General features: G+C 38.5%; 1 protein-coding gene across 1 annotated transcript; it reads left to right on the plus strand.

Moving 5' to 3' along the window:
* Positions 1–2,952: 2,952 nt before the first annotated feature.
* Positions 2,953–24,514, plus strand: SH2D1A (SH2 domain containing 1A). The gene is made up of 4 exons (XM_061136284.1): positions 2,953–3,258; positions 17,941–18,004; positions 22,671–22,815; positions 24,137–24,514. Exons 1-4 carry the CDS (start codon positions 3,122–3,124, stop codon positions 24,175–24,177), a joined length of 387 nt encoding a protein of 128 aa, XP_060992267.1. The 5' UTR covers positions 2,953–3,121; the 3' UTR covers positions 24,178–24,514.
* The last annotated feature ends 997 nt before the right edge of the window (positions 24,515–25,511 follow it).

Below are 25,511 nucleotides of genomic sequence, written 5' to 3' on the forward strand. Positions count from 1 at the left end.
GCCTTAGGGGTCATCTGGTTCAACACCATTTAACAGATGGAGAAAATGAGGCTCAGCGAGAGGAAATGATTTAGTAGCAAAATATGGAGTGTAATCAGACTCTCATAATTGCTGTGGGCCAAAAAAAAAAAAAAAAAAGTGGACCAGAGGCATGTAGGATCAAATTTGTGTGTGTGTATTTTTTCCTCTTATTTTCTTGTGAGCACTAATTTCACTCTCTTAACAAATATATTTGGTATCTATTATGTTCCAGATACTGAAGATACAGTGGTGACCACGGCACACAGAATCCTGCCATCATGGGCCCTATGTTCTAGTGCAGGAGACAGACAATGAACAATCAGATAATTCTGCTTCTAAGGGGATTATATTTGTATTAGAGGGCCCAGTCTTCCTTCGTCTTTCTCTATTGGCGCCCTGCAACTTCTCTTGCTTCCCCCTTGTATTTTTCACCCTTTCCTCTCTTGTGGGTCTGGTGAGAGAGAAGAGAGCCATTACAATTCCTCTTTCTTTACACTTCAAGCTCAGTGTGAAATTTTGAATTTGCTAAAATCAGGTTTAGTACCCATGTAGCACTAGAGTGAAAATGTCAGTGTTTTTCATCAACACTGCAGTAGTGGGCTGGCTCGGCTGTCAGCTTGCTTGTGAGATGACAATGAAGGACTGGATGTGAGAGTTGTACTATTACCCTATAATTTATCTGTTCCTTTTTAATACAATTTTAGTTGTGCTGAACCCCATCGTACCTGGCTGCTTTGACGGGTGTACTATTTTAGCAACACAGGACAAAACAGAGAACGAAAAGAAGAATGCATGCTACACTTTTGCTGTCAGCTCGAGGTTGCGACGTTCCTAAATTTGCAGATGATTTGTTCAGGGTTGTTCAGAGACAAAAAAGCTTAGGTTTTGTTTTTCCTATGTGACACTGCATGTTCTCAGAGTTCACCTCGTAGGTGGCTGCTGTCCACAAGGAGTGAATGAGGGGATCCCTTCCCTATCTTCCTCTTGCATCTTTGAAATTCCACCATTGTGATGGATTTGTCCACTCAAAATATAAAGAGTTCAGGGCGGACTAACTTCTCAAATCCTTAACACTGGTGTATGTGTTCACTTATCAGATCAATTTCTTCCCTGACCCAAAGCATGAAAAAGGGTGACAGATGGAGTCGGCCGTAGCAAGTGAAGTAGGAAGATAATGAGACAATCTTGGTTTGGTTCCCCAGAGCCATCCCCCAGTCTGCTGTTTTGTTTTATTTTTTTTTATTCTTGGTGTGGCAAGTGAATGTAGGAGGCTTATGTTTACAGTTTATCTACCAAAGTTGATAGGTTCTAAGGTTGAGCATGCATCAATCAAGGAGAGTTATTATGAGCTGCCATTTAAATGGTAGAGGGTTGTTTTCAACCCTAGGGGAATGCAAATATCTGGCTTTTGGCGTAAGACAGCTCTGCAACATCTGATCCCTCGGTAGGACTAGTGAGGATTTAAAAATTGTTCTCCCTATTGGGGTCCCAGATGGGCAAGGCTCTCAAGGAACTAGGTGTGACATTGCTGAAGAGACACAACAGACAACATAATTTCAGCTACTTAAATTTCAGTTTTAAAAAGTATTTTACAGGGACTTCCCTGGTGGTCCAGTGTTTTAAGAGTTCACCTTCCAATGTAGGGGGTGTGGGTTTGATGAAGATCCCCTGGAGGAGGGCATGGCAACCCCCTCCAGTGTTCTTGCCTGGAGAATCCCATGGACAGATGAGCCTGGTGGGCTATAGTCCACAGGGTTGCAAAGAATTGGACACAACTGAAGCGACTTAACATACATGCATGGGGTGCTAAGATCCCAGATGCCTTGCAGCCAAAAAACCAAAGCATAAAACAGAAGCAATATTATAAAAAATTCCATAAAGACTAAAAATGGTCTACATCAAAAACAATCTAAAAAGAAAAAGTATTTTACACACTCAAAAGAAAAAACGTAGAAGAGTGTTCAGCTTCAAACATTAAACAAGTTCTTGTTCTAGTGAAAAATGAGAGTCTGGGGGAAATATTACTTAACAGCACATCTTGAAATACAAGAGAGAAGGAAATAAAGGTTGAAAGGTTCTAAAAAATTTGATAGCTTAGCATCAATTGAACAAAAACCATATTCTCTATTAACTACAGACAATAAAAGATACAACACAATTATCAATACTCACAATGTGACTTAAAACAAGTTTGATGTCCCAAATGCTAAAAGGTAGGCCCTGCAGGCCAAAAGGCACAGACAAGTCCACATAAAGGCAAAGCACCAATGAAATGATTTATTCTCTCATGAGGCCCATCAAATAGATACATCTGGAACATCTTTGGACCCAGACTGATTTTTGTACCTCAACCAGCACTTTGGGATCTTGGACAAGAAGGCTGGAAATGTTTGATTTGTTCAGGATCAAGATTGCTGGAGATGACGAGGAGGAGGCAAGAGAGGAGGGAGAGGGCTTGGGGAGGGGAGGCAGCGGATCCCAAGTCTGCTCACGTCCGCCTCTGATTTCCTAGGAGCCTCCTGCCTGTGCCCAGTGGGGATCACCCACTGACAGTACTGACTTTTGTGTTTTGGTCTCAGAGCTTTTGGGCCTTTCATTCTCCGTCAGTATGTTTCTGCCCCACATGAAGATCAACACAGCTCGCCTGTCTCATTAACCCCTTGGGGGACTCTTTGAGCTAAGTCAGGGTGGCCTTCCTGGGAAGGCTGCAAGGACAGAAACATTTACCAGGCATTCGTGTCTGTGTGCATTGGGAGCACAGGCCGCATCCTGCAAGGACCTTCTTGCAATGTCCCTGGAAGGACAGGGAGTCCTCCCCTCTCTGTCCATCCATCCACCGCAACCCTGCGTGGCGGGGGGCGGAGCAGAGAGGGGAGGGGGGAATCGAACCCTGAGGCAGTAGCCGAGCTGCTAAACTGCTGAGCTGGTTTTCACTGAAGTGCGAGAAGGAGGCTGTGAGGCAGGTAGACAACATCCTGTTGTTGGGGCGCTCCTTTCTCTTTTCTGAACATCTGGCTGAACAGGGAGGCAGGTGGCTGAGTCGTGTCTGGTTGCGGCAGCAGCAGCAACAGCGGCCTTTCTCTGCTCCGGTCCCCCGGCCATGGACGCGGTGGCTGTGTATCACGGCAAGATCAGCCGGGAGACGGGGGAGAAGCTCCTGCTCGCCACGGGCCTGGACGGCAGCTATCTGCTGCGGGACAGCGAGAGTGTCCCGGGCGTGTACTGTCTGTGTGTGCTGTGAGTACATGACGGGGACCTGGAGCCCCCGCTGCCCGCCGCGTGCCTCACGGCCCTCGCTGGGGATGTCTCGCCTGGGCTTCCTGCTCTTCAGAGGGTCCTCTCCAGCGCCTCTGGGGACGGCTGTAGGAATGCTCTTTGCAGTGGAGGGAACGGAGCCTGGAATTTACCTTTGCTGCCAAAAGGACTCAGGCTCCTGGTTTCAGGTTGGACCTCTGGTAGAGGCCAGCAAAGTGGAGGCCTGGGATGAGGCAATGGCCAGATTTAGGGCCGCCAGCTCCTCAGAGGAGAGGCCTCTCTCTCCAGCCCTCTGGCCATGGCTTTGCAGGTATCTTCCCAAAGGAAGATTTCAAATTCAAGGAGAGCAAGAAGACTAAGAAATGGAATCCTTTAAGACAGCAATACCAGTTAGGTCAGGATGCGGGAGAGAGGGACGTTTCTGAATAAAACCGCCTCTCTGGATTTGCTTAATTAGCTTTCTTTACAGGAGTTGGAGGGGGGTGGGGTTGGGTGTCAGAAATAGGGCCTTTCCGTGATAAACGCTAGGAGACACAATAGTTGTAAAGGGCATGGAGGGAAAACACCCTGGTATGATTCAGCTTTGCCCTTTACCTAAGCATCTCTTGGTCTAAAGCCCCATTTTGAATCAGATGCACCTTCGTCTTTGCTCCAGGGCTCCAGGATCAGGCAGAGCTGAGACCTAATCTTGTGCTAGTCTGATGTGCTAATCTTTGGCAAGTGAACCTCGCAGTCCTTCAGTTTTCTTGTCCAAAAAATGTATAGAATATTACTACCTACCTCATAGGACTGAACATTAAATGCTATAATGCACGTAGAAAATTTAGCACTGGACCTAATGCATACTAAGTGTTCAGTAAAAGTAAGCTGTTGTTGTTGTTATTATTTTTTCACTCCCTTTCAGTACTTTTTATTATATATACTATATATATATAATGTATATATATATATATATTTCAGTCAATATCTTTAAGTACTCACGGGGCATTTCTAAGGAAGTCCCTAGCTCAGTCACTCTTTGTTAACAGGGTAAAAACACTCATGAAAACAGCAGCCCTATACAGTAGCTTCTAGACAGAAACAAAATGAGGGAAGATGCTTGGTCGTACTTTTGGTGTCTGATGATACATGGCAAGATTTTGAAGTTCCTTCTGGGTCATTGATGAGAGATTGTATTGAGCCTGGTGTTAGAGGATTTTCATTGTTTATTGTGATTTTTTAAATGGGCAAGGCATATTTGTGGCAACTCTCAGGCCATGCTAAATACGTTTGTTATAAAAGCTTCAAGGGAAATATGTGCAAGCTAATGAATCTCTTGGGCTCAGATTTTAGGTTTTCCTTATATTATTGTTTTTCCAAAGTGAAAACTGGGGTAGGTCAGTGAAGCCAACCCGTATTCCTAGGCTCTTTTCTTATCAATAGAAGGTGGAGGAGTGAGTGGACTGGTGAAAGGAGCTTCTTTAGCAAAGCTCACCAAAGGAGGTAATGGGACCCTCAACCTAGAGGTAAAAATTAAGGTACAAAAAGTCTGGGAAGGGAAGGAAGAGCTGGGGACAGTGCGTGGCAGGATGTTCCTAAGACTTCAGACGCACTGGCCTCTTTGTTGTTTCTCGAGCTTGCCAAGCTGCTCCCTGCTTAGGATCTTCACACTTAACTGTTCCTTCTCCCTCTTCCCTCAGAGAGGACTTCCTTGACTAGCCTCTAAAATAAATACCTTCTCCCTGTCCCAGTTATAATCCATCACTTTATTTTTCTTCTGGGACCTTTCAGCTGCCTGACATTTGCTTATCTACTTTTGTCTTGCTGGGCTCTCCTGCTAGAATGTAATCTCTCTGGGGACAGAGACACCATCTCCCACACCAGGAACACAGCCTGGCGTGCAACAGGTATCATGAGGCATGCAATAGGCGCTCAATAAATGTTTTTGAATTAATGAATGAACTGTCAGGGCAAATTCTTTATTGCAGTAGGCTTTTGGGCTGATATCAGGAGGCCAGGCTGTGGCCTCTGGGACGTCACTCAACTTCTGTAGGTCTTGGTTTCCGTATTTGTAAAACAAGAATAGTAATGTGTGCTCTATCTTCTGCAGAAGATTATAGTTGGTAAAAGATGCAAGAGAGAAGGATAATCTTAGCCTATTACTCATATGGGCCAGGACCATGTAAGGAATTAATTTAGGCAGATGGGAAATTCTCAGATTAAGTTTTTTGCCCAAAGTGAATCTTGCCTAAATGCAGTTTTTATGACTCTCAATTCTCCGTGCAAACCTTTTTATGAAGTAGCAGAAAATAATCAGCAAATTGGGAGTCCCCCTAACATATCTTTCAGTGGGCACACTGGGCCTCCAAGTCCTAGAGGGTGATGGCCAGACTGCTGCAGAGGGAAGACACAATGATACATCACCTTTTATGACAGTTTCTCAGCTTATTTTTTGAGCCAAGGATCCCTTCTGATAAACATAAACATTTCATTTCCTCTTTTTTAGTACTACACTGTAGTAACAAAGTCAAATTTTATTTTGGAATAAACCATGTACTCATTTTAAACCAAAATACATATAGTTATGATATACAGTAGAAATAACAAGGTCAATGGTGTCATATATAAATGAACAACAAAGTATAGCTAACAAACATGCATTGACTGTAGTGTTCACTCAAAATAGTTTCTCATTCTGTCTTTTGTTTATTTTCATTGTCCAAGAAGGTTTGGTTGAGCTTTAGTTTCTGTATTTTTATTGCAGAAATAACACATTGCATGTGCCTTTCGAGTTGTGGTAAGGTGGCTTAGTTGCTCAGTTGTGTCCGACTCTTTGTGGCCACCCTCTGTAGCCTGCCAGGTTCCTCTGTCCATGGAATTTTCCAGGCAAGAATACTGGAGTGGGTAGCCATTCCCTTCTCCAGGGGATCTTCCTGACCCAGGGATCGAACCCGGGTCTTCTGCACTACAGGCAGATTCTTTACTGTCGGAGCCATCAGGGAAGCTGAGCTGTACTTTACACTATACTTTTTCACTAGATTTGCTCCTCTCCCCAGTTCTGAACCCCTGATCATGGCCTTTTCCTCTGGTCGTTTTGGAAAACTGAATGTCAAAAAGTATTAAAGAGATCTTCCATTGATAGGATTGCTCATCTTCATTTAAAGCAAGAAGTTTTTCTTCCAATTATTTTCAATAGATAAATCCAGATTTTGGTATAATAAGTCTATTAAAAATAATTCCTAAACACCTATTCACATTATAGAAAACTTTTAAGATGTAGATAATAGAAATGAGAGAAAATCATCTATAGTTTTATAACTGAAAGACATTTATTGTTGAAAATTAAGTGATTTTTCTTCTATATTTTAATAAAACAAATTGCTTTGTAAACGCATGTGCTCTTCTACTACTGTATTCTGCTGCATTTTCCACTTAACTTGAAAAAGGCACGTTTGTATATAATGTTCTTACAAGTGATTTTAAAACATTATTTTTAATAGTTTCATGGTAGTCCAACCAATCCAACTATATTTTCCTTAACCAGTAATCTATTTTTAGACATATGAATCATTCCATTCTTTTTTTGCTGTCATGAAGTTTGTCATGATTCATATTTCAATCCCTAAAGGTTTCCTTGTATTTGTGCTTACTTCCTTATAACAAATTTCAAGATGTGTTATTTTTAGATCAGAAAACATGAATAGTTTAAGATTCTTGATGTATACATGATCACCAAATATTTTTTCCCAAGTGGTTATTCCAATTTATATATATGCTTACCAGTACTGCATGAAAGTGTCTGTCTCACTGCATGCTCCCTAGAAATGAGTATTCTTGTTAAAAAAATTCTTGAAATTTGATGTCTCATTCTTTATTTCGTATTTCTTTAACTAATGATCAAGTATCTATATGGTTGGTAAACTGTTGTCTTTCCTTGCTCATGAATTGACTCTTTGGTGTGTACTTTGCCCATTTAACCATTTGGATCTTACTATTTTTCTGAATACAATATGAGTTTTTATATACTAATCCTTGATCTGATGTATCTTTTCTCAGTTTGGTGTTCACCATCACTTTTCTTTGACACACAAAAAATTAACATTTTTAATAAAGCCCATCATTCATTTTCCGTGTGTTTGATTTCTCCCTTTGCTTCCCAACGTAGAAAGTTCTTTGACTTGCAGAGATGTCCTATAACTTCACTTCAATTTTTGCTTTAAATTTATGATTTGGTTAGTTTATGTTTAACTCTTTAATTCCATTTGGAGTTTTATTTTCATGTGGAGAAAGGATCTAATTGATTTTGTTTCAAAATAGCTAATGATTTATAAATAGAACTTCCATTCCTGATTGATTTATTAACCTAGTTTATCATATGTTAAATTCTTACATATAATAGTTACTGTTTTGCAGTTATCTATTTGGATCAATTGGTTTATTCTTGTAATACTAGCTCTATAGTATGATAATATTTGAATATATTAAAAAATTATTTGCTCTTCTTACCTATTGGTTCTTCAAGATGAAATCTAGAATAATTTTGTTAAATTAAAAAAAAATCCCACTGAGGTTATGTTAAACTCATTCATAAGTTAAAGAGGGATTGTCATCTTTAAAGAATTTAGTTTTTCCATCCAAAAACCTGATCTGCCTCTCCATTTATTAATTTTTTCATTTACATTCATCAACAGAGTTTTATAGTTTTCTTCCCATTGGTCTTGCATATTTCTGTTAGGTTTATTTCCAGTTACTGTGAGTATGCATGCATGTGTCTATTTTTTTATTTCTATCATAAATGGAAAATTTTCCCACCATATTTTCTTTTGCAACAGAAAGTCTGCTGACTTATGTGTTTTTTTGTATTTATCCAGTATACTAAATGTTCGTATCCATGCAAATAGTTTAAATTCAATTTAATTTTATTCTTTTAGGTTTTCAAGGTATATCAAGTTTCTTTTCACTAAGGTACATGTGAGCCCTCACATTTCTTTCTTTTTCACTCTCAATGTAGACAACCATTGGGAAAGTCCTAAATGCCCACTGGGATAGTTTGATGGTGATAAGAGAAAAACCAATTAAAATATTTAAAATAATTAGTTTGAATAAATAGTTTATTTCTGTACATCTTTCTGTACATATCTGAATTTGCTACTTTTATCTGATGAAAAATTGGGAAGAAGAAATGCTTTTATATTCTTTAGCCTCAGGGACACATGATGAAGTCATTTGACATATATGTCTTTAGATAAAAGGATAATTATCTTTTTGTCCTTTAAGATTTAAACGATGACTGGGAATAAAGTGCCTGTCAAACAACTGAACTGGAGAAATGGGGGAAGTAACAGGGACAAAAGAAAACTCCAGCTTATCAGTTGTATTTAAGGGGAACAGAAGAATGAGAAATTATAAAACTTAACGAGTTAGCTTTTGAATACAGTTGGCTATGTGTGTTGGTGCCGCATTTATCTTCATGATAATTTAGGCCGCTAGAATTATTTTGGATTATCTGAGTACAATCCATTAACGGCAGAGCAAGCCTGAAGTCCAGTCTAGGATTAAATTTGCAATACACAAGCCACCAAAAGGACAATTCACAAGCCAATAAATCAAGTGCTGACTCTGGTTGACAATGTAAAATTAAGGTGTAAGATTAGTCTAAAGATGTCATTAGCTTAAAGCAAAAGGGAAGCCTAGGTTGACTCTTTGGGGCTCTCCCCATCTGGTCTCTATGCTTTAGCCCCTTCCTTTGCTCTTTTTTCCAATCATAAGGCCAAGCAGACTCCTTCCCTTTTTGAGAACTATGCTTTTTTAAAGTTTTTTTTTTTTTTGATGTGGACCATTTTAAAAGTCTTTATTGAATTTGTTACAATATGGCTTCTGTTTTATGTTTTGTTTTTTTGGCCATGAGGCATGTGGGATCTTAGCTCCTCTGCCAGGGATTGAACCCTCACCCCCTGCACTGGAAGGAGAAGTCTTAACCACTGGACCGCCAGGCAAGTCCTGGCTTTAGGATTCACCTAAAGATCAGTTTGTTTAGTCCCTCTGATGTAAGAGAGAGACAGCATAGAAAAATGGTTAAGAGTTCACGTCTTACAGCCAAACCCTCTGGGTGTGCATCCCAACTGTGGCCCTTACCCGGCTATTTTACCTTGAGCAAGTTACTTAAATTATCCATGGCTCAGGTTTCCTATCTGTGGAAAGGGGAATGGTGATACTAATACTAGTCACCTCATAGAGTTGTGAGAATTCTTGCATGAGTTAACATTTACAAAGTTAATATGTAGTAGGTGTTCGTTAATACAAATAAAAAATCTATAAATAATTGTGAGACAAAGTTAGACCTTTGTATGAGTACATAAATAAAGCATTCTGTGGCACTTCAAGGGAAGAAGAGCTTATATTCATTGTCATGACTCATCGAAGTTGGTTTTACAGAGTTTTACCATCAAACTTGAAGCTGAATGACTTTCGATGGTTCTGAAAACTCAAATTCACTCTGAAAGAAAGAAGATTGAGGTATAGGAAACTGGAAAACCTCTTGAATCAGAGAACACTCTCAGTAATGATGGCTTTGTATAGGATACCATTCCTCTGGATATAAAAGCTCTGAAATAGTTGTTAAGAAATCAGTCACATTATAATTGTGCCTTGGATTTTGCACATAACATTTGTTTGTATAGACATAGACAGCCTGGGCACTAGCTTGTTTTATTTGTGGTGTCATGAAGTCAGGTGTAGCTTAACTTTTTCTTTTGTGTAGCCCTTGAAGTGGTATAAAGAAGGAATTGATGTGGTTTCGTCAATTTTAAAGCAAGATCTGTCCCCAATGCTGACCTTTTGAGAGAATAAGAAATAAGTCGGGTTGCTTTCTTCTTGTCTGTTTCTAACCAGAACACTTTTTTAAGAATTGGGGACAGCTTTTTGAATCAGCTTTTTGAATCAGTTCTAATGAGATGGATGAAACTGGAGCCCATTATACAGAGTGAAGTAAGCCAGAAAGATAAAAACCAATACAGTATACTAACACATATATATGGAATTTAGAAAGATGGTAACGATAACCCTATATGCAAAACAGAAAAAGAGACATAGATGTACTGAACAGACTTTTAGACTCTGTGGGAGAAGGCGAGGGTGGGATGTTCTGAGAGAATAGCACTGAAACAAGTATACTATCAAAGGTGAAACAGATCACCAGCCAAGGTTGGATGCATGAGACAAGTGCTCAGGGCTGGTGCACTGGGAAGACTCAGAAGGATGGGATGGAGAGGGAGGAGGGAGGGGGGATCGGGATGGGGAACACATTTAAATCCGTGGCTGATTCATGTCAATGTATGGCAAAAACCACTACAATATTGTAAAGTAATTAGCATCCAATTAATAAAAATAAATGAAAAAAAAAAGAATTGGGGACAGCTTTTGAAAAGATAAAGGCACGTTTTAATATTAGAATCAACACATGCTTTGTAGTCATTGAAATGCAAAATATTTGTTTTTTTAAGAAAATTAGTTAATGGCAACAACAACAAAATTGCTTTCTACCAATTATTAATTTTCTAGATTTTTTTCTCATGATAAATTTAAAATTCCAGGCTTATCAACAAGTGTGACTAACAGTTTGATGCAGGAAGGAAGTTAAAATTACAGTATATTTGGGACTTCCCTGGCTGTCCAGTGGTTAAGACTCTATGCCCCCAATGAAGGGGACACAGGTTTGATCCCTGGTTGGAGAACTAAGATCCCACATGTATCACAGCTTGCCACCTCCACAAAGATTACACTACTACATTCTTGGTTTGTCTATATTAATAGGGAGTCAGAAGAAAAGTAATCCTAAAGGGATGTCAGTCAGTTCAGTTCAGTCACTCAGTTGTGTCCGACTCATTGTGACCCCATGAACTGTAGCACACCAGGCTTCCCTGTCCATCTCCAACTCCTGGAGCCTGCTCAAACTCATGTCCGTTGAGTCAGTGATGCCATCCAACCATCTCGTTCTCTGTTGTCCCCTTCTCCTCCTGCCTTCAATCTTTCCCAGAATCAGGGTCTTTTCCACTGAGTTAGTTCTTTGCATCAAGTGGCCAAAGTGTTGGAGTTTTGTATTGGAGTTTCAATACTCCAAAGTATTGGAGTTTCAGTTTTTTACTGTAAAAATACTTTTACTCCAAAGTATTGGAGTTTTACAGTAAAAATAGTGTAAAAATACTTTTACTCCAAAGTATCGGAGTTTCAATACTCCAAAGTATTGGAGTTTTGTATTGGAGTTTCAATATTCCAAAGTATTGGAGTTTCAGTTTTTTAAAATGAACAATATTTTTCTAATTTGTGATTTGCTTAGGTTAGATTTTTAAAGCTTCAAATTGTAATTTCACTTCTATTTATTTAAAAAAATGTTATTAGTCAGTTGTATAACATTATAGGGAAAATTAAGAGACCTCCCTGGTGGTCCACTAGGTAAGACTCCCATTGCAGGGAGTACAGGTTTGATCCCTGGTCAGGGAATGCCATGGCATGGCCAGAAAAGAAAAAAAGGAAAATTAATATGCAAAGATGTATTTATGTTAATTTAAATTTGTATTTATATACATACAGAGATAGTTTTGAACAGTAATCAGAGTGGCACCTTTCTCTCCTTGTGTCCACTTTTTTCACACACCATCATTTTATATTGACGTGGTCCATGTGCTTAAAATTTTTTGAAAAATATAGCTCTCTAATGTCTTTGAACTTTGATGTAGTTTTGAATCGTTCTTTCTGCTGCCATTTCTTAATTTTGAGTTACATTCCTTAGGTTAATTCCATTTTTTCACTATTAAAATAGAACTCCTATGAAAATCTTGGTCAAATTGCTTTTTCCATTTCATTCCTTACAGCAGATGAAGATAAGGAAGGTCATTAGGTCAAAAATACACAGTTTTATAGCTCTTGTTATAACTTGGCAATTTATTCCCTAAAACAGTGATTTTTCAGTGGATGGGGAGAGAGCATGTATAGTTTGGAAAAGAGAGAATCCATATTTTAGTTTACTTTTACATTATAAGATTACTATTTCTTAATATAAGCTACAGAAAACAAAACTGAAATTTTGTTAGGGAAGAAAGAGTAAGAAGTTCAGAAACACTGTTCTATGAAGACTGAAGCCCTTGAAAAAGCTTCAGCTTATATTTAAATAAAATTTCATTCTGAAAACATAGACTGAGTGACTATGGGGGTGGCGGCACAGATGCGCCCAAGGTGAGTGAAAGAAGCCAATGAGGTGTCAGCATTTTCCATGCATTTTTAATCAATCCTTCTGTAACTTTAATGTGCCTACAAATCATCTGGAAATCTTGTTAAAATTTCAGATTCTGACTCAGCAGTTCCAGAGTGGGCCCGAAATTCTACATTTCTAGCAAGGTCCCAGGTGATGCTCTGCTATTACCCTGGGAATATAATTTGAATCGCACTGTTTTAAATCTCTTCCATCAGTGGTATATGAGAGTATATCCACGAAAGTTGGCTACAGGAGATCTTTGATCAATTACTCCAGCAACTTGGAAGTGGAAGAGATGAAATGCTGGCTTGTTTGAGGGGGGAGACAATTTTGCTCATTCAGAAATCGAAGGAGCTGGGGTGTAGGAGACTGTTAAAGTTGGATGGGTTGATCACAAGGAGTTTTATGTGCCACTAACATCAGGTTGTTCAAGACTGAAGAGGTAAGGACTTTTGAAGTGGTACTCAGGTTCCTGCTTCTTAACTGAAAGTGCGATAAGATCAGATTCGTTAGGAAACAATTTTCAAAACAGACTCATTTATTTTGACTAAATGAGGCTGAATGATAGTAGAGAGATAGAATTCATTGTATCTTTTAGAAAATCATTGTTTGAGAAAGTAGAAAACCAGTTGCCTATGATTTTGCTTGCCTCGTTGCTGAGATTTTAAATAATTAATTTCCAGAACACCTTTAATGATACTGAATTATTGCCATTAATCGCTTTCCATAGGGAAAATGGAACTAAATAAAGGCCTATGCTATTTCCCTGCTCCTACCTCCATTTTCCTTTTTTTTTTTTTCTTTTTTGGTGGCATTCGGGGTCTTAGTTCCCCCACCAGGGATTGAATTCAGGCCCCTGCAGTGAAAGCAGTAAGTCCTAGTCACTGGACTGCCAGGGAATTCCCTGCTGTGTAACTTTAAGAAAACCACTTAAAGCTTTATGTTTGGAGTTCTCATAGTGAAAAATGGAAATCGAAATGCTTGCCTTGTTCCCTGTAGAGTACTTACTGAAATCAGTGGGTTTTGAGGTACATTTCAATTGATTAAAAAAGCAAAAGGCTTTACAATATAATCTTTCATATTTATTTAGCATATTATATGTGCTAAATAGTATATTATATGCATATATCAAGCTATTTTATACATGATGTAAATATTCTGGCAAATCTTTATAACAAAAATGAAACATTTCCTGTAATCGCAGCAGCAAATTAAATTGACCCTTTTTTGGATTTCACAAATTGAATGAACCTGACTAAAGTGTTTTAGACCTAATTTTTTTTATCCCTTAGGTAATAGTACTCTTGGATATTGATTAAAAATACAGTAATTTAATCCACATATTTAAAGACTTTTAGTTCTATAAGCGATTAATGATAAGTGAGGTCAATTACTACAGGGTGACCCTGTTTGAGATACTTTAGATTCTTTAGGTTCTTTTAGATTTAAACACATTTCTTTTTACCAGAGTTTAATATGTATTCTAATCAAAGATATATTTTGACCCAAACTTGTGCCAAAGAATAGCAATCAGAAAATGTCTGAAATAAAACTGTGAATATTCAGATTCGTAATTTGAAATGATTCAGCATAAAGTTTACTGTACTTTTCTAGGAAGCAAAGGTTTGTGAGGCAAATTAAATAGCAGTACCATATATACTGGGGCTTCCCTGATAGCTTAGATGATAAAGAATTCGCCTGCAATGCAGATGACCCAGGTTTGATCCCTGGGTTTGGAAGATCCCCTGGAGAAGGGAATGGCTACCCACTGCAGTATTCTTGCCTGGAGGATCCCATGGACCGAGGGGCCTGGCGGGCTATAGTTCATGGGTCGCAAAGAGTCAGACACGACTGAGTGACTAAGCATGCACGCATACACTATATATGCTAAGATATAGTAAATAAGCTATATCCATTACAGGGTGGGAATCAAAAGCCAGGGCTCTAGAGTCAAATAGGTCTGATTTAAAGCCCCAAAGAGGTCTGATTTAAAGTGCTTGATTTGTAGTGTGGCTTTGGTTACTTAACTTTTCAAAGTTTCAGTTTCCTCATCTATAAAATCAGTTTCACAATATAAAGCTCATAGGATTACTGTGGGGCCCAAAAGAGATAATGTATGTGCTGTGGGCTGAATTGTGTCCTTGTCAGACTCCTGTGTTGAAGTTCTAACTCCCAGTGTGGATGTACTTGGAGATAGGGCCTTTAGGAGGCAATTTAGGTTAAATGAGATCGTGAGGGTGCGGCTCTAATTCAATAGCATCTTGGCCTTAGAAGAAGAGAGACAGGTGGGGGGTGGGGATCGGGATGGGGAATACATGTAAATCCATGGCTGATTCATGTCAATATATGACAAAAACCACTACAATATTGTAAAGTAATTAGCCTCTGACTAATAAAAATAAATGAAAAAAAAAAAAAAAAAGAAGAGAGACAGCACCCTCTCAATGAATGCACACAAAGAAAAGGTCGTGTGAGCACACAGCAAGAAGGTGGTTGTCTACCAGGCAGAAAAAAGGGCTTGGAATGAAACCTATGTTGCTGTCACCTTGATCTTGTACTTCCAGCCTCCAAAACTATGAGAAAGTAAATTTCTTTTGTTTAAGCCACCCAGTCTATGGCATTTTGTTATGACACCCCAAGCAGACTAGTACAGATTTTGGTACTGAGAAGTCTAGTGGTGTTGTAACAAACACCAAAAAATGTGGAAGTGGCTTTGGAGCTGGATCATGGGTAGAGACTAGAGTAGTTTGGAGATGCATGCTAGAAAAAAACCTACATTGCTGTGAACACAGTGTTGGTAGAATGATAGATGTTAAAGGTTATTCTGATGAGGTCTCAGGTGAAAATGAGAAATGTGTTGTTAGAAGCTAAAGGAAAAGCCATACTGACTATAAATGGCAAAGATCTTGGCTGAACTGTGTTCTAATATTTTGTGGAAGGTAGAACCTGAAAATTGGATATTTAGCTGTGGAGATCTCTAAGCAAGGTGTTGAAAGAATACCTTGGTTCCTCATGACTACTTATGATAAAATGCAAAAGGAGAAAGATGAAGCAAAGAAGGAGTTGTTAAGCAAAAAGAAACCAGAATTGAAAGATTTGGAAAATTCTCAGCCCACTCATATGGCAAAAAATGAGGAAGCTTGGTCTGGAGAGAACACCACGGGAGTGGCTGGACAATTGCTTCTTAAGTAGATTACCCACGATGTTAACTAGTCATCTCAGCAGAAGCCGGGAATAGAGTTTGGACCAAAGCATCAGCGACACTGTCAGTTTGGACCAAAGGGAACATGATAGGGCAGCAGAGCAATTTGGCTGCAAAAATGCATTATCTTTCAAGAAAATGGAAAGATGATCTTGAAAGCGTTTCAGAGATCATCAGGGCTGCCACTCCCAACACAGCACCAGAGTGCATAAGCCTAGGAGGGCAAGGTCACTTTCACCTAAATTTCCAAGGCAGGATCAGTGCCCAGCAGAGCCAGGTGGGCAGGGCTGCTGCGGCAGAGCCACGGGGGGGACAGTGCCACCCAGTGGGGCCGGAGGGTAGAGCGTCAATTAAAAAAGGGTTGTTCTCAAGCATTAAGATCTAATGGAATTTGCCTTATGAAATGTTGCACATTTGGGGGACCTGTTACCCCTTTCCTCCTGATATCTCCTTTTTGGAATGAGAATATCTGTCCTATGCTTGCCTTGCTGTATTTTGGAAGCATGTGACTTGTCTGGTTTCACAGGTTCACAGCTGGAAAAGAATTCGACTCAGGTGCCGTCAAACCTCACTAGATGATATTTAGATGAGACTTTGGGCTTTATTTAGACTGTAGAGTTTATGCTGGAATGTATTGAAGACTTTTGAGGCTGTTGGGATGGGATGAATGTATTTTACATGAGAGAAGGTGTGAATTTGGGGGTGCCAGTGTTGGAATACTATGAACTGAATTATGTCCCCCTCCCCTCAAATTCATATGTTGAAGCTTAACCCCCAAAGTGGCTATGTTTGAAGATAGGCCTTTAGGATGTAATTAAGGTTAAATGAGGTTGTAAGGGTGAGGCCCCAACCCAATAGGATTGGTGGCCTTTTAAGAAGAGAGATCTTCACCAGCCCAGGCTGGATGCATGAGACAAGTGCTCAGGCCTGGTGCACTGGGATGACCCAGAGGGATGGGATGGAGAGGGAGGTGGGAGGGGGGATCGGGATGGGGAATACTTGTAAATCCATGGCTGATTCATGTCAATGTATGACAAAAACCACTAAAATATTAAAAAAAAGAAGGAGAGAGATCTTTTTCTACACACACACACACATACACACACACACACACACACACACACACACACACACACATACAAGGAAAAGGTAATGTGAGCACCCAGCAAAAATGTGGCTGCCTACAAGGCAAGATAAGAGGCCTCAGAATAAAACCTATGTAGCTGGCACCTTGGTCTTGGATTTCCAGCCTCCAGGACTGTGCAAAGAAAAATTTCTTTTGTTTAAGCCATACAGACTATGGTATTTTGCTGTATCTGTCTGAGCAAACTAACACAGCATGTAAAACTCTTGGCATGTAGTAGAAATCAACTATACAGATATGCAATATGCATATATACTGAATAATTGGGGGTAATATTTACCCCATCTAAAAGGACAAGCTGATTTCAAGTACTTTGGCAAGACTCCTTTTTAATTCAAATTGTTATTAGTACTATATTATAAAGTTACATAATAATAGTAACATAGGGATATAGCACATTTATTGTATTTATAATTAATATCATTACTATTAATTTAGGTAGGCTTCATAGTACCTTAGCCCAGTGAAATGTTTTCACCTTAAGGCTCAATATGTACTTAAAAAGTAATATAAGTAGACTTTGTTGAATCTATGTAATAATTTGTCGTCGTGTGCGTGCTCCATCATGTTCGACTCTTTGTGACCCCAGGGAATGCAGCCCACCAGGCTCCTCTGTTGATGGAATTTTCCAGGCAAGAATATTGGAGTGGGTTGCCATTTTCTACTTCAAGGGATCTTCCTGACCCGGGGATCGAACCCACATCTCTTGCGTCTCCTGCATTGGGAGGTGGATTCTTTACCAACTGTGACACCTAGGATGGCTTAATAATTTTTCATTTTTACCAATTACAATAAGTCTGTAGTTTCTTTCTGTCCCAGCAGTCTCTCAACTTGACAAGTCCTTAGGAGTGTGAGTGCCCTCATTTAAAAAAAAAAGTAAAGATAAAGAAGGCTTACTGGAAACTGTGACTAGCTAGATATAATGTGTGAGCAAGTTAGATTTCCCAGGCTTTTATTTCTATGAATGACTTGGTGCCATATACGTGTGCCCCAGTATATGTATATTTATATGTAATAGTTAAAGCTCAAATTTAGAACACCCATTGTTCTTTTGGAATTTTTCAGTAATGAAAGTTTATTCTTTCACAGGTATCAAGGTTACATTTATACATACCGAGTGTCCCAGACAGAAACAGGTTCTTGGAGTGCCGAGGTATAGCTCTTTTATTTATTTTTGCTTCTGGGGGTATTGGGGAGCCATTTGACTTTTACATTGCTTTCACAAAAGAGCCATCAAATCCTACATTCCCCAAATATTCCTCCAATTCAAATCACTAATGCTCTAATCCAAAATTGTTCATCGATCACTAAAAAAAAATTTTTGGTCCCAGTTCTGTTTAGCCACCATTGTATGGAGTGTCTGACTTTGGAGGAAAGATAAGAAAGCTAAAGGATTGTGTTAAAAGTTTTAGTACCTAAGTGAAATTTTAGAAAGTCTATCAAAAATATATAAAAGAATCAAATCTACAATTATTTACTAAATAATACTAACACAAGTGGTTCTGTGGGGGATCAAACAACATGACTCCTGTTTTCTAAGAGCTTATAAGACCCTTGAGGTGATACCAAATGAATTCAACCGCAATGTGAGAGCCTGGTGTTTGCTGTCAGGTTGATCTGGGTGCATGTCTTGTCCACCCTCACCCCGTTTCTGAGAGGTCTCTGACCTTGGGTAGGTTACTGAACTTTTCTTTGAATGAGTTTCTTCATCTGTAAAATAAGGCTAAAAATAGTCGCTTACTCATAGTATTCATTTTGAAGATTAAATGAGATAATGTGTGTAAGGAAAGCTCTTAGCCACAGGCCTAACTAGCAAAGCCCTCAACAATGGGAACTCACCCAAGTTGCTGAATGGCGTCATTATATACAGTTAAGTGTTACACATTATCTATCATAAAAGTTGGAAGAATAGAGGATTTTCCAAGTATTAGGGTAATCAAGGCTGCTCTACTTTGGTGACAGGACTCCCCGCTGAGCCATATGGAAGGACAAGGATAGGTGGGAAGGAGAGAGAGGGAATATAGTAGCTTTCGAGCTATGCTCTGCAAAATCCTAAGGTCCTTCCATTTGGGTGCCTTGGAGTTGCCCAGCGGGTTATAGGAGGAGAGGAGAATGTGCGGGTATGCTTTGGGTCCCCAATTTGTCTTTAATCTGAGCAGCTCTTTATTTTGCTTAGCAAGTGGGGCTCTGAGAAAGATTTCATTAGAAAAATGGATTCTGATGGCTTTGAAAAATTTGAAAGTCACTGTGCCATTGCAAGAAATGCCTATAGAGTGGATCTCTTTCTACCTACCAGGGTAATATATTACCCTGCTGTCAAAATAGAGGTCTCTGCAATGGAAACTTCTGACTTCAAATGATTTCTGACTCTTTTATAAAAACAGTCTGTCTATAATGAAAGCACTTCATCATGAGCTGTTTGAAAACGTAAATGCTAATATCAACCTCTATTAACAACACATTCTATGTATTTAAGAAACTCTAAAGACTAGACTTAAAAAAATTAAAATAGCGCTTACCTTTAAAGATGCATCAGTAAACTAGAAAGCACAAATTGCACACTACAAATGTTTTGAACTACTGAGATAAATTAGGGCAAGTTTTCAAACACGTTGTTGCTTTATATCAGGATAATTAATGCCACGATACTAATTAGAGGAAGAGCAGTACTATCTCTAATCAGAACTGTTTATACCTGTTTATTTTTAAAAATTCTCTGCATCACTGCAGAGATGGTTGAATAGGAAATGAAATTTAATTTATTATGAGGAATTGTAGCGTTTGATACATACATATATATGTGTATATAATTTGACCAGAAATAACCCTTCTCCCTAGAGAAGTAGCCTTCTGCTTCTGAAGAATATTCTGTATGAAAAGGATCTTAAATTAGTAGGGTTTAGCTAACCTTTTGTTTTAATTCATTTTCTTCCATTTCAAGTATAACATCACACGTGGAGTGTTACATGTTTGTGATCACGTTAGGAAAGAAAAGGCTTATTGAACACAAATGCTCTCTCATTCTGTTGTCTGGTCTGACCCGTTAATCTAATAATATTGTAATTATCTGCACCAAGAGAGCAGAAGATTGGCATGTTTTCTCCAAAGGGAAAACAGTTTTAAAAAAAAACCTCTAGATTTATTTTTGAAATGCATTGCATTTTCCCCTATCTACTAAATTTGCCTTCTTAGTTACATTTTTCTTAAGGTGAATATTAAACTAGTGTGTATTCTCAGAGCTCATATCACCTGACTGGAAGAAATTTCTCTAGAGCATATTGAAGACCAGCTGTGATCCAAAACATGTTTCCATGGATAACTAAGAGATGACAGTATGGGAAATGTGCAAATTTGAACAATAGCTGAGTTCAGTGACAGGATGGGAGATGTCAGTGGTATAATTCTTGTGGTATATGTATTTTCAAAATGGGGTAAATAACAGATATTTATATTGCTTTTTGGAACAATGCTTTAGTTTGCTACCCTGCAGGAAAAATCTTGACAGTAGCACTTCATCTTCTGTGCAAGGATTACGCTAGAAATCGAGGTATGTCTGCGATTTGTTTCAAAGAGTGAAGTAAAATTGAACCCTGGATCCACTCAATTATGAAAGACAAATATGATGTGAGTTTCTCATTTTAGATAGAATTTTAGGTTTTATCATTGCCCAGTGTATTAATTTATCTCATGTGACTCAGGGTAAAATTTAGGCAAATTGTTAATTCAGAGAATTCTACAGACAGTCACCCATCGTTTATTAATATGTACATTGTCTGTGGTACATTATAAGAAATGTACTAACACCCCTCTGCTGACTTCAGTGCTTTTGGGCTTTTTTAGATGTTTGATCATCAGTGGATCAGTAGACGTTAAATAATTTCACTTATTGACCTAAGCAAAGCATTATAAATTCGGTCACTTATCTGCTGGGGCAACATTGCATGCCAAATTTCAATTGCTTTTTTACATCCTGTGCTATTATTCCTCCCTGTTAGCGTGGATAATCAAGGTTAACTACATATAAATCCCCATACAAAAGATGCTTCTGTTGATAAATGGTTTTACAAGCCACAAGAACAGGTGAAAAAATGTGTGGTTTGAAATCTTTCCATACCGGGGGAGTGTATAGTTTCTCTTCTGGCCTGTGACTCTAACCTCACTAGAACCTGTTTTGTCTAGTCCTAATCTGAGAGGAAAAGCACTGGGTCCTGGGATGTAGGGCCAGTTCTGCCTTTGGTTATCTGTGTGACTTGGGCAAGCTGAATTATCTCTTTGTATTTTCATTTTCCTATCTGTCAAATGGGAGTAACCAAATCATCCAAGAACAGCCAGTCTGTCAAATAGTGGGGTCAAGAGATGGGAAAGGGCTTTGAAAATGAAAAAGTACTCTAAGGAAGATACAAGAAGTTTATCTTGTGCCTACAGCCTGCCTTTGTCATTTGGAGATTCTATCCTGGAGCTAAGGAACTCTAGGACTTCTGTAAGAATCCAAGGAATTTTGGACTCCTGTAAGAATGGCCATGTTCTTTTGGATGAAGTTTCAAGAGAATTCTGGAAAGGTGTTTTGAACATAAGGGTAGAGCTGAGTGAGAGAGTATTCTACATCTACTGAGTACCTATGTGGGCCTCTGAGTGGACACTTATTTAAAACTGTTAATAAAAAATAAATAAAAATAAAACTATTAATAAAAAGAACTTTTCAGTGTTTTCAATGAAAACCTATTTACCCTGATGTAGGAAATGACCAAGAGTTACAGTGGATAGTGTATCTTTAGCATTTAGTCTAGTTAACAGAAGTCTGTCTGCCAGCCTTCCTGTTTTCTCATTAAACGCTAACAAATGAACAGCTCCCACCTCAAAAATTTTCCAGATGGAAGAGCTGAAAAACAGCTTTCTAAAAAAAAAAAAACAAAAAACTTGTCATTGTTCAATCGCTTATAGCAATACTATTTTATTTTATGTAAAATGACAGTTTTGAGCTGATGTCTAAAGCTTGACTCATAAGCTTTTGCAGGAAATTGTTGTGGATTTCAAGTAGTGTCTTTACAAGAGAATTAATGTCAGGAAAGGAGTACATTTTAATAGTCACCTGCAAATAATGATCCCTTCAAAACCAACCAGATAAATAAATAAAGGTGACCTCAGAGAGTCTTTCATTTTCATGTCATAGAGAAAACCTTGTCAAGTGAAGTGTTGATGGAGGGAACAATTTGGGGGAGGATAGGGAAGTTTCCCAAGCAGGAAGAAATTGAATGTGAAGGATGAGGCAGGACAGATTGTGGAGTCAGAGTATGAGGATTAACTAGCCCTGCATTTAAAATGCAATTTTAAATTTCCTGTGTAGCATTTTACATTGTGGAATGATGACAGGGAAAATGGGTGTTTGTTTTGTTTGCTTTTAAAATTTTTCTTGGTTCTTTAGGCTTTTTATTAATGACCTGTAGGATCTGTGTTTTTTCCCCCTGTTTAATTTCATCCTCTTCATTGGTGAATTCATTGTGGGTAATGGCTTCCCTTAGAGGTTTGGGATATATGAAGGGTAGCAAGTGGGAAGGGCAGGGTGATGAGCGGGGGCTTGTACAAACTGATACCACCCTCGGGAGAACTGAAATGACAGCTCATTAGCTCCTCTTGCAGGGCAATTCAGCCAACCAAAGTGAGCTCTTCTAGAATGTTGTTTTTCCTGCTTCCTTCTGTTTTCAAATATTTGAATAAGTTACACAAATGTTACCTCTCTCGGCATCCCTTATACATTTTGTAGGCCCTTTTTGTGTAATTATGAGGTAGATGAATAATCTGCTTGACCTTTTATTTTCCAGACAGCACCTGGGGTACATAAAAGATTTTTCCGGAAAATAAAAAATCTCATTTCAGCATTTCAGAAGCCAGATCAAGGTATTGTAATACCTTTGCAGTATCCAGTTGAGAAGAAGCCCTCAGCTAGAAGTACACAAGGTGCTACAGGTATGGTTTACTGTCCTTCTTTGATAGGCTTTGGAAGCTCAGGGCTATGAGTAGACCCTAGTCATAAACATATAGTTCTGTAAGAAAAATACAAGCAAGGAGATCAAACCAGTCAATCCTAAAGGAAATCAACCCTGAATGTTCATTGGAAGTACTGATGCTGAAGCTCCAGTACTTTGTCCACCTGTTGCGAAGAGTCGACTCATTGGAAAAGCCCCTGATGCTGGAAAAGATTGAAGGCAGCAAGAGAAGAGGGCACGAGAGGATGAGATGGTTGGATGGCATCAAAGGACATGAGTTGAGCAAACTCCGAGAGATAGTGAAGGACAGGAAAGCCTGGCGTGCTGCAGTCCATGGGGTCACAGAGTCGGATGAAACTGAGCAACTGAACAACAAAGAAAAATGCAACGAGAAAGTAGATGGAGCCGACAGCCCAACTGAGGGGAGGCTGTTCCTATGCTATTGGATTTCCACATGCTATACTATGAACTTTTAATAAAACTCTGCAGAAATGTAAAAAATACTATGAGCCCACAACATTTTCATCTCTCTTTTCCCATCTTGTTTTCCCAAGCCTGTTTTGTGGCTCCATAAGTACCATTTCACTTCACGAATTCAGACACAAATCATTTGAAATATAAGACAATTCTGAGTACATCTGGGCTTGTTCTTTACCTTTACTTAGCAGATAGTGTTCTCCCTTCAGGGGTGGAAAGGCTAATGTTAGGTTGGTCCATGTGAGCCTGATTTCTGGATTTGTGATGCTTGAATTAATAAAATTTTATTGTAGCAAAGGAAAGGAAGTTAGTCGGCTTTATTATTCCTCTAGTGCAAGTTGTTAAATCTCTTGAGCAAAGCCGTTTTAGTGGATATGTCAAGCTAATGACCAAACACTAGCCAATGTCCTCAGCTGTCAGATTTGTGATAGCTGACATCTATTGAAAGGGGTTAATCATTTGTCTGAAGTAAGAGGATACATGTTGATTGAAACAATAAATATTTATGATAAAATTAAATGAGTTGTTATTTCGGTTTTTTACAGGACCCAAGCTCAGGCATAAACTGACAATTAGACTCAAGTGGTGAATTAAATTGAGTAGTTAGCTTTTTGAAAAGAAATGTAAATAGAACTCCAATTTACAAATTGGCTCACTATTCTATTCTCTGTAACAGTTTTAAATACTAGTTGCTTGAACTAGATCATGGGAATGTATCTTTGTGAACTTTATGCAGTGGGAAATTTTATAAGTTTGAGTTAACTTGTAATTTTAATAGCTTGTAAATTTATCTTTCCTTGATTTTTGTTATTGTTTTTCTTCAGGAAGAAGAGACGATCCTGATGTCTTCCTGAAAGCACCATGAAGAAAAGGAAAACACACCTTGTACTTTATTTTCAATAATTTAAATATATGCTAAGTCTTATATATAATAGATAATACAGTTCAGTGAGCTACAAATGTATTTCTAAAACCATCATAGCCCTGTAATGGAAGCCTCTAGTATGACGTTAAAGCTGAAATGGACTTTTCGGATAATGAGGGGCTTTGAAATGAGGATTGGGGAAAAATAATTCCACAGATTATTTTCAGTTATTATATTTACAAATGGGAAATGATTTAAAAAATAATGATACTTTATACAAGATTAATGTCATTTCTTGCCAAATATAAATAAAAATAATCCTCAGTTTTTCTCAAAAGCACCATTTTTAGTGAAATATTATTTGATAGCTACTGATTTGAAAATGTCTTGCTTGATTATATGGCAGAAAGCTGGTTCGTGTCCTTCATCTTTGTCACGTGTGGTTCTCCATTAGGTATTATGCTCTCCACTAGCTATGATGTTGTAGGCTCTTTGGGGATTTTTGAAACTGTGCCCTGTGTGTTGAAAATAAGTTCCAGATAAACAGTGAAGAATTTCTCTTTAATTCTGAAAGCAACCTTCTTGCCTAGTCTTACCTGGTGTTCTGATGTTGGACAGTAAAATCCACAGACCAGTCTGGAGTTTAAAAATCTTGTAATTTAAAATATACTCTAAATGTTTATTATATTTGATGCTATAGGATTTGAAATTATATTACAAATCCGATGAAGTGGGCTTTACTTTTTTTCATTTACCTCTACCGCAGTAGTTGCCACTCCATGTAAAACCTCATTTTGAAAGCGAGCTTTAGCAGTTGCGGTTCATTGGCCGTGGCTCGTGAGCAAGCTGAGTTACAAGCCGTCTCCTATGAGGTGACCAGACAAGACCATCAGAAGCTTACAGGTTACATTAATTTTTAACAATTCCAAGTGATTGCAACCTAAGTGAGAGCCAAGATTTTACACAGTGTTGGATACTGGTATTTTCTTCTCATATTTATAGTTTCACGACTCTTGCAATTTGATTATATGTCAAGTTGCTTCAGGGCTCAGAGAATTCATTCATTCAGCAAACACAATAGGTACCAGCATAGAGAAGTGAGACGACCTGGCCTCCATGGTCAGGTAGCCCCTTGCCTAGTTGGACAAGAAAACAGTCAATAAAAGACAATAAAGAAAGTAACAATAAAACACAAGAAAATAACAATAAAAGTTGCTAAGTACATGGTAAGTGAGGGTCCCAATGTGTAGGTGGATCTGTCTTTTTTCTAAATGTTCTACTCCATTTATAGTTATAAAATATTGGATATTCCCTGTGTTTTACAATATATCCTT

This window comes from Dama dama, chromosome X, assembly GCF_033118175.1.
Source record: "Dama dama isolate Ldn47 chromosome X, ASM3311817v1, whole genome shotgun sequence".
NCBI lineage: Eukaryota > Metazoa > Chordata > Mammalia > Artiodactyla > Cervidae > Dama > Dama dama.

Bases quoted from the DNA above. Each gene is read 5' to 3' on its own strand.
- SH2D1A (XM_061136284.1), top strand. From the start codon at position 3,122: ATGGACGCGGTGGCTGTGTATCACGGCAAGATCAGCCGGGAGACGGGG. The intron at 18,005-22,670 runs GTATAGCTCTTT...TTTATTTTCCAG, and splicing joins CAGGTTCTTGGAGTGCCGAG to ACAGCACCTGGGGTACATAA. The intron at 22,816-24,136 runs GTATGGTTTACT...GTTTTTCTTCAG, and splicing joins AAGTACACAAGGTGCTACAG to GAAGAAGAGACGATCCTGAT.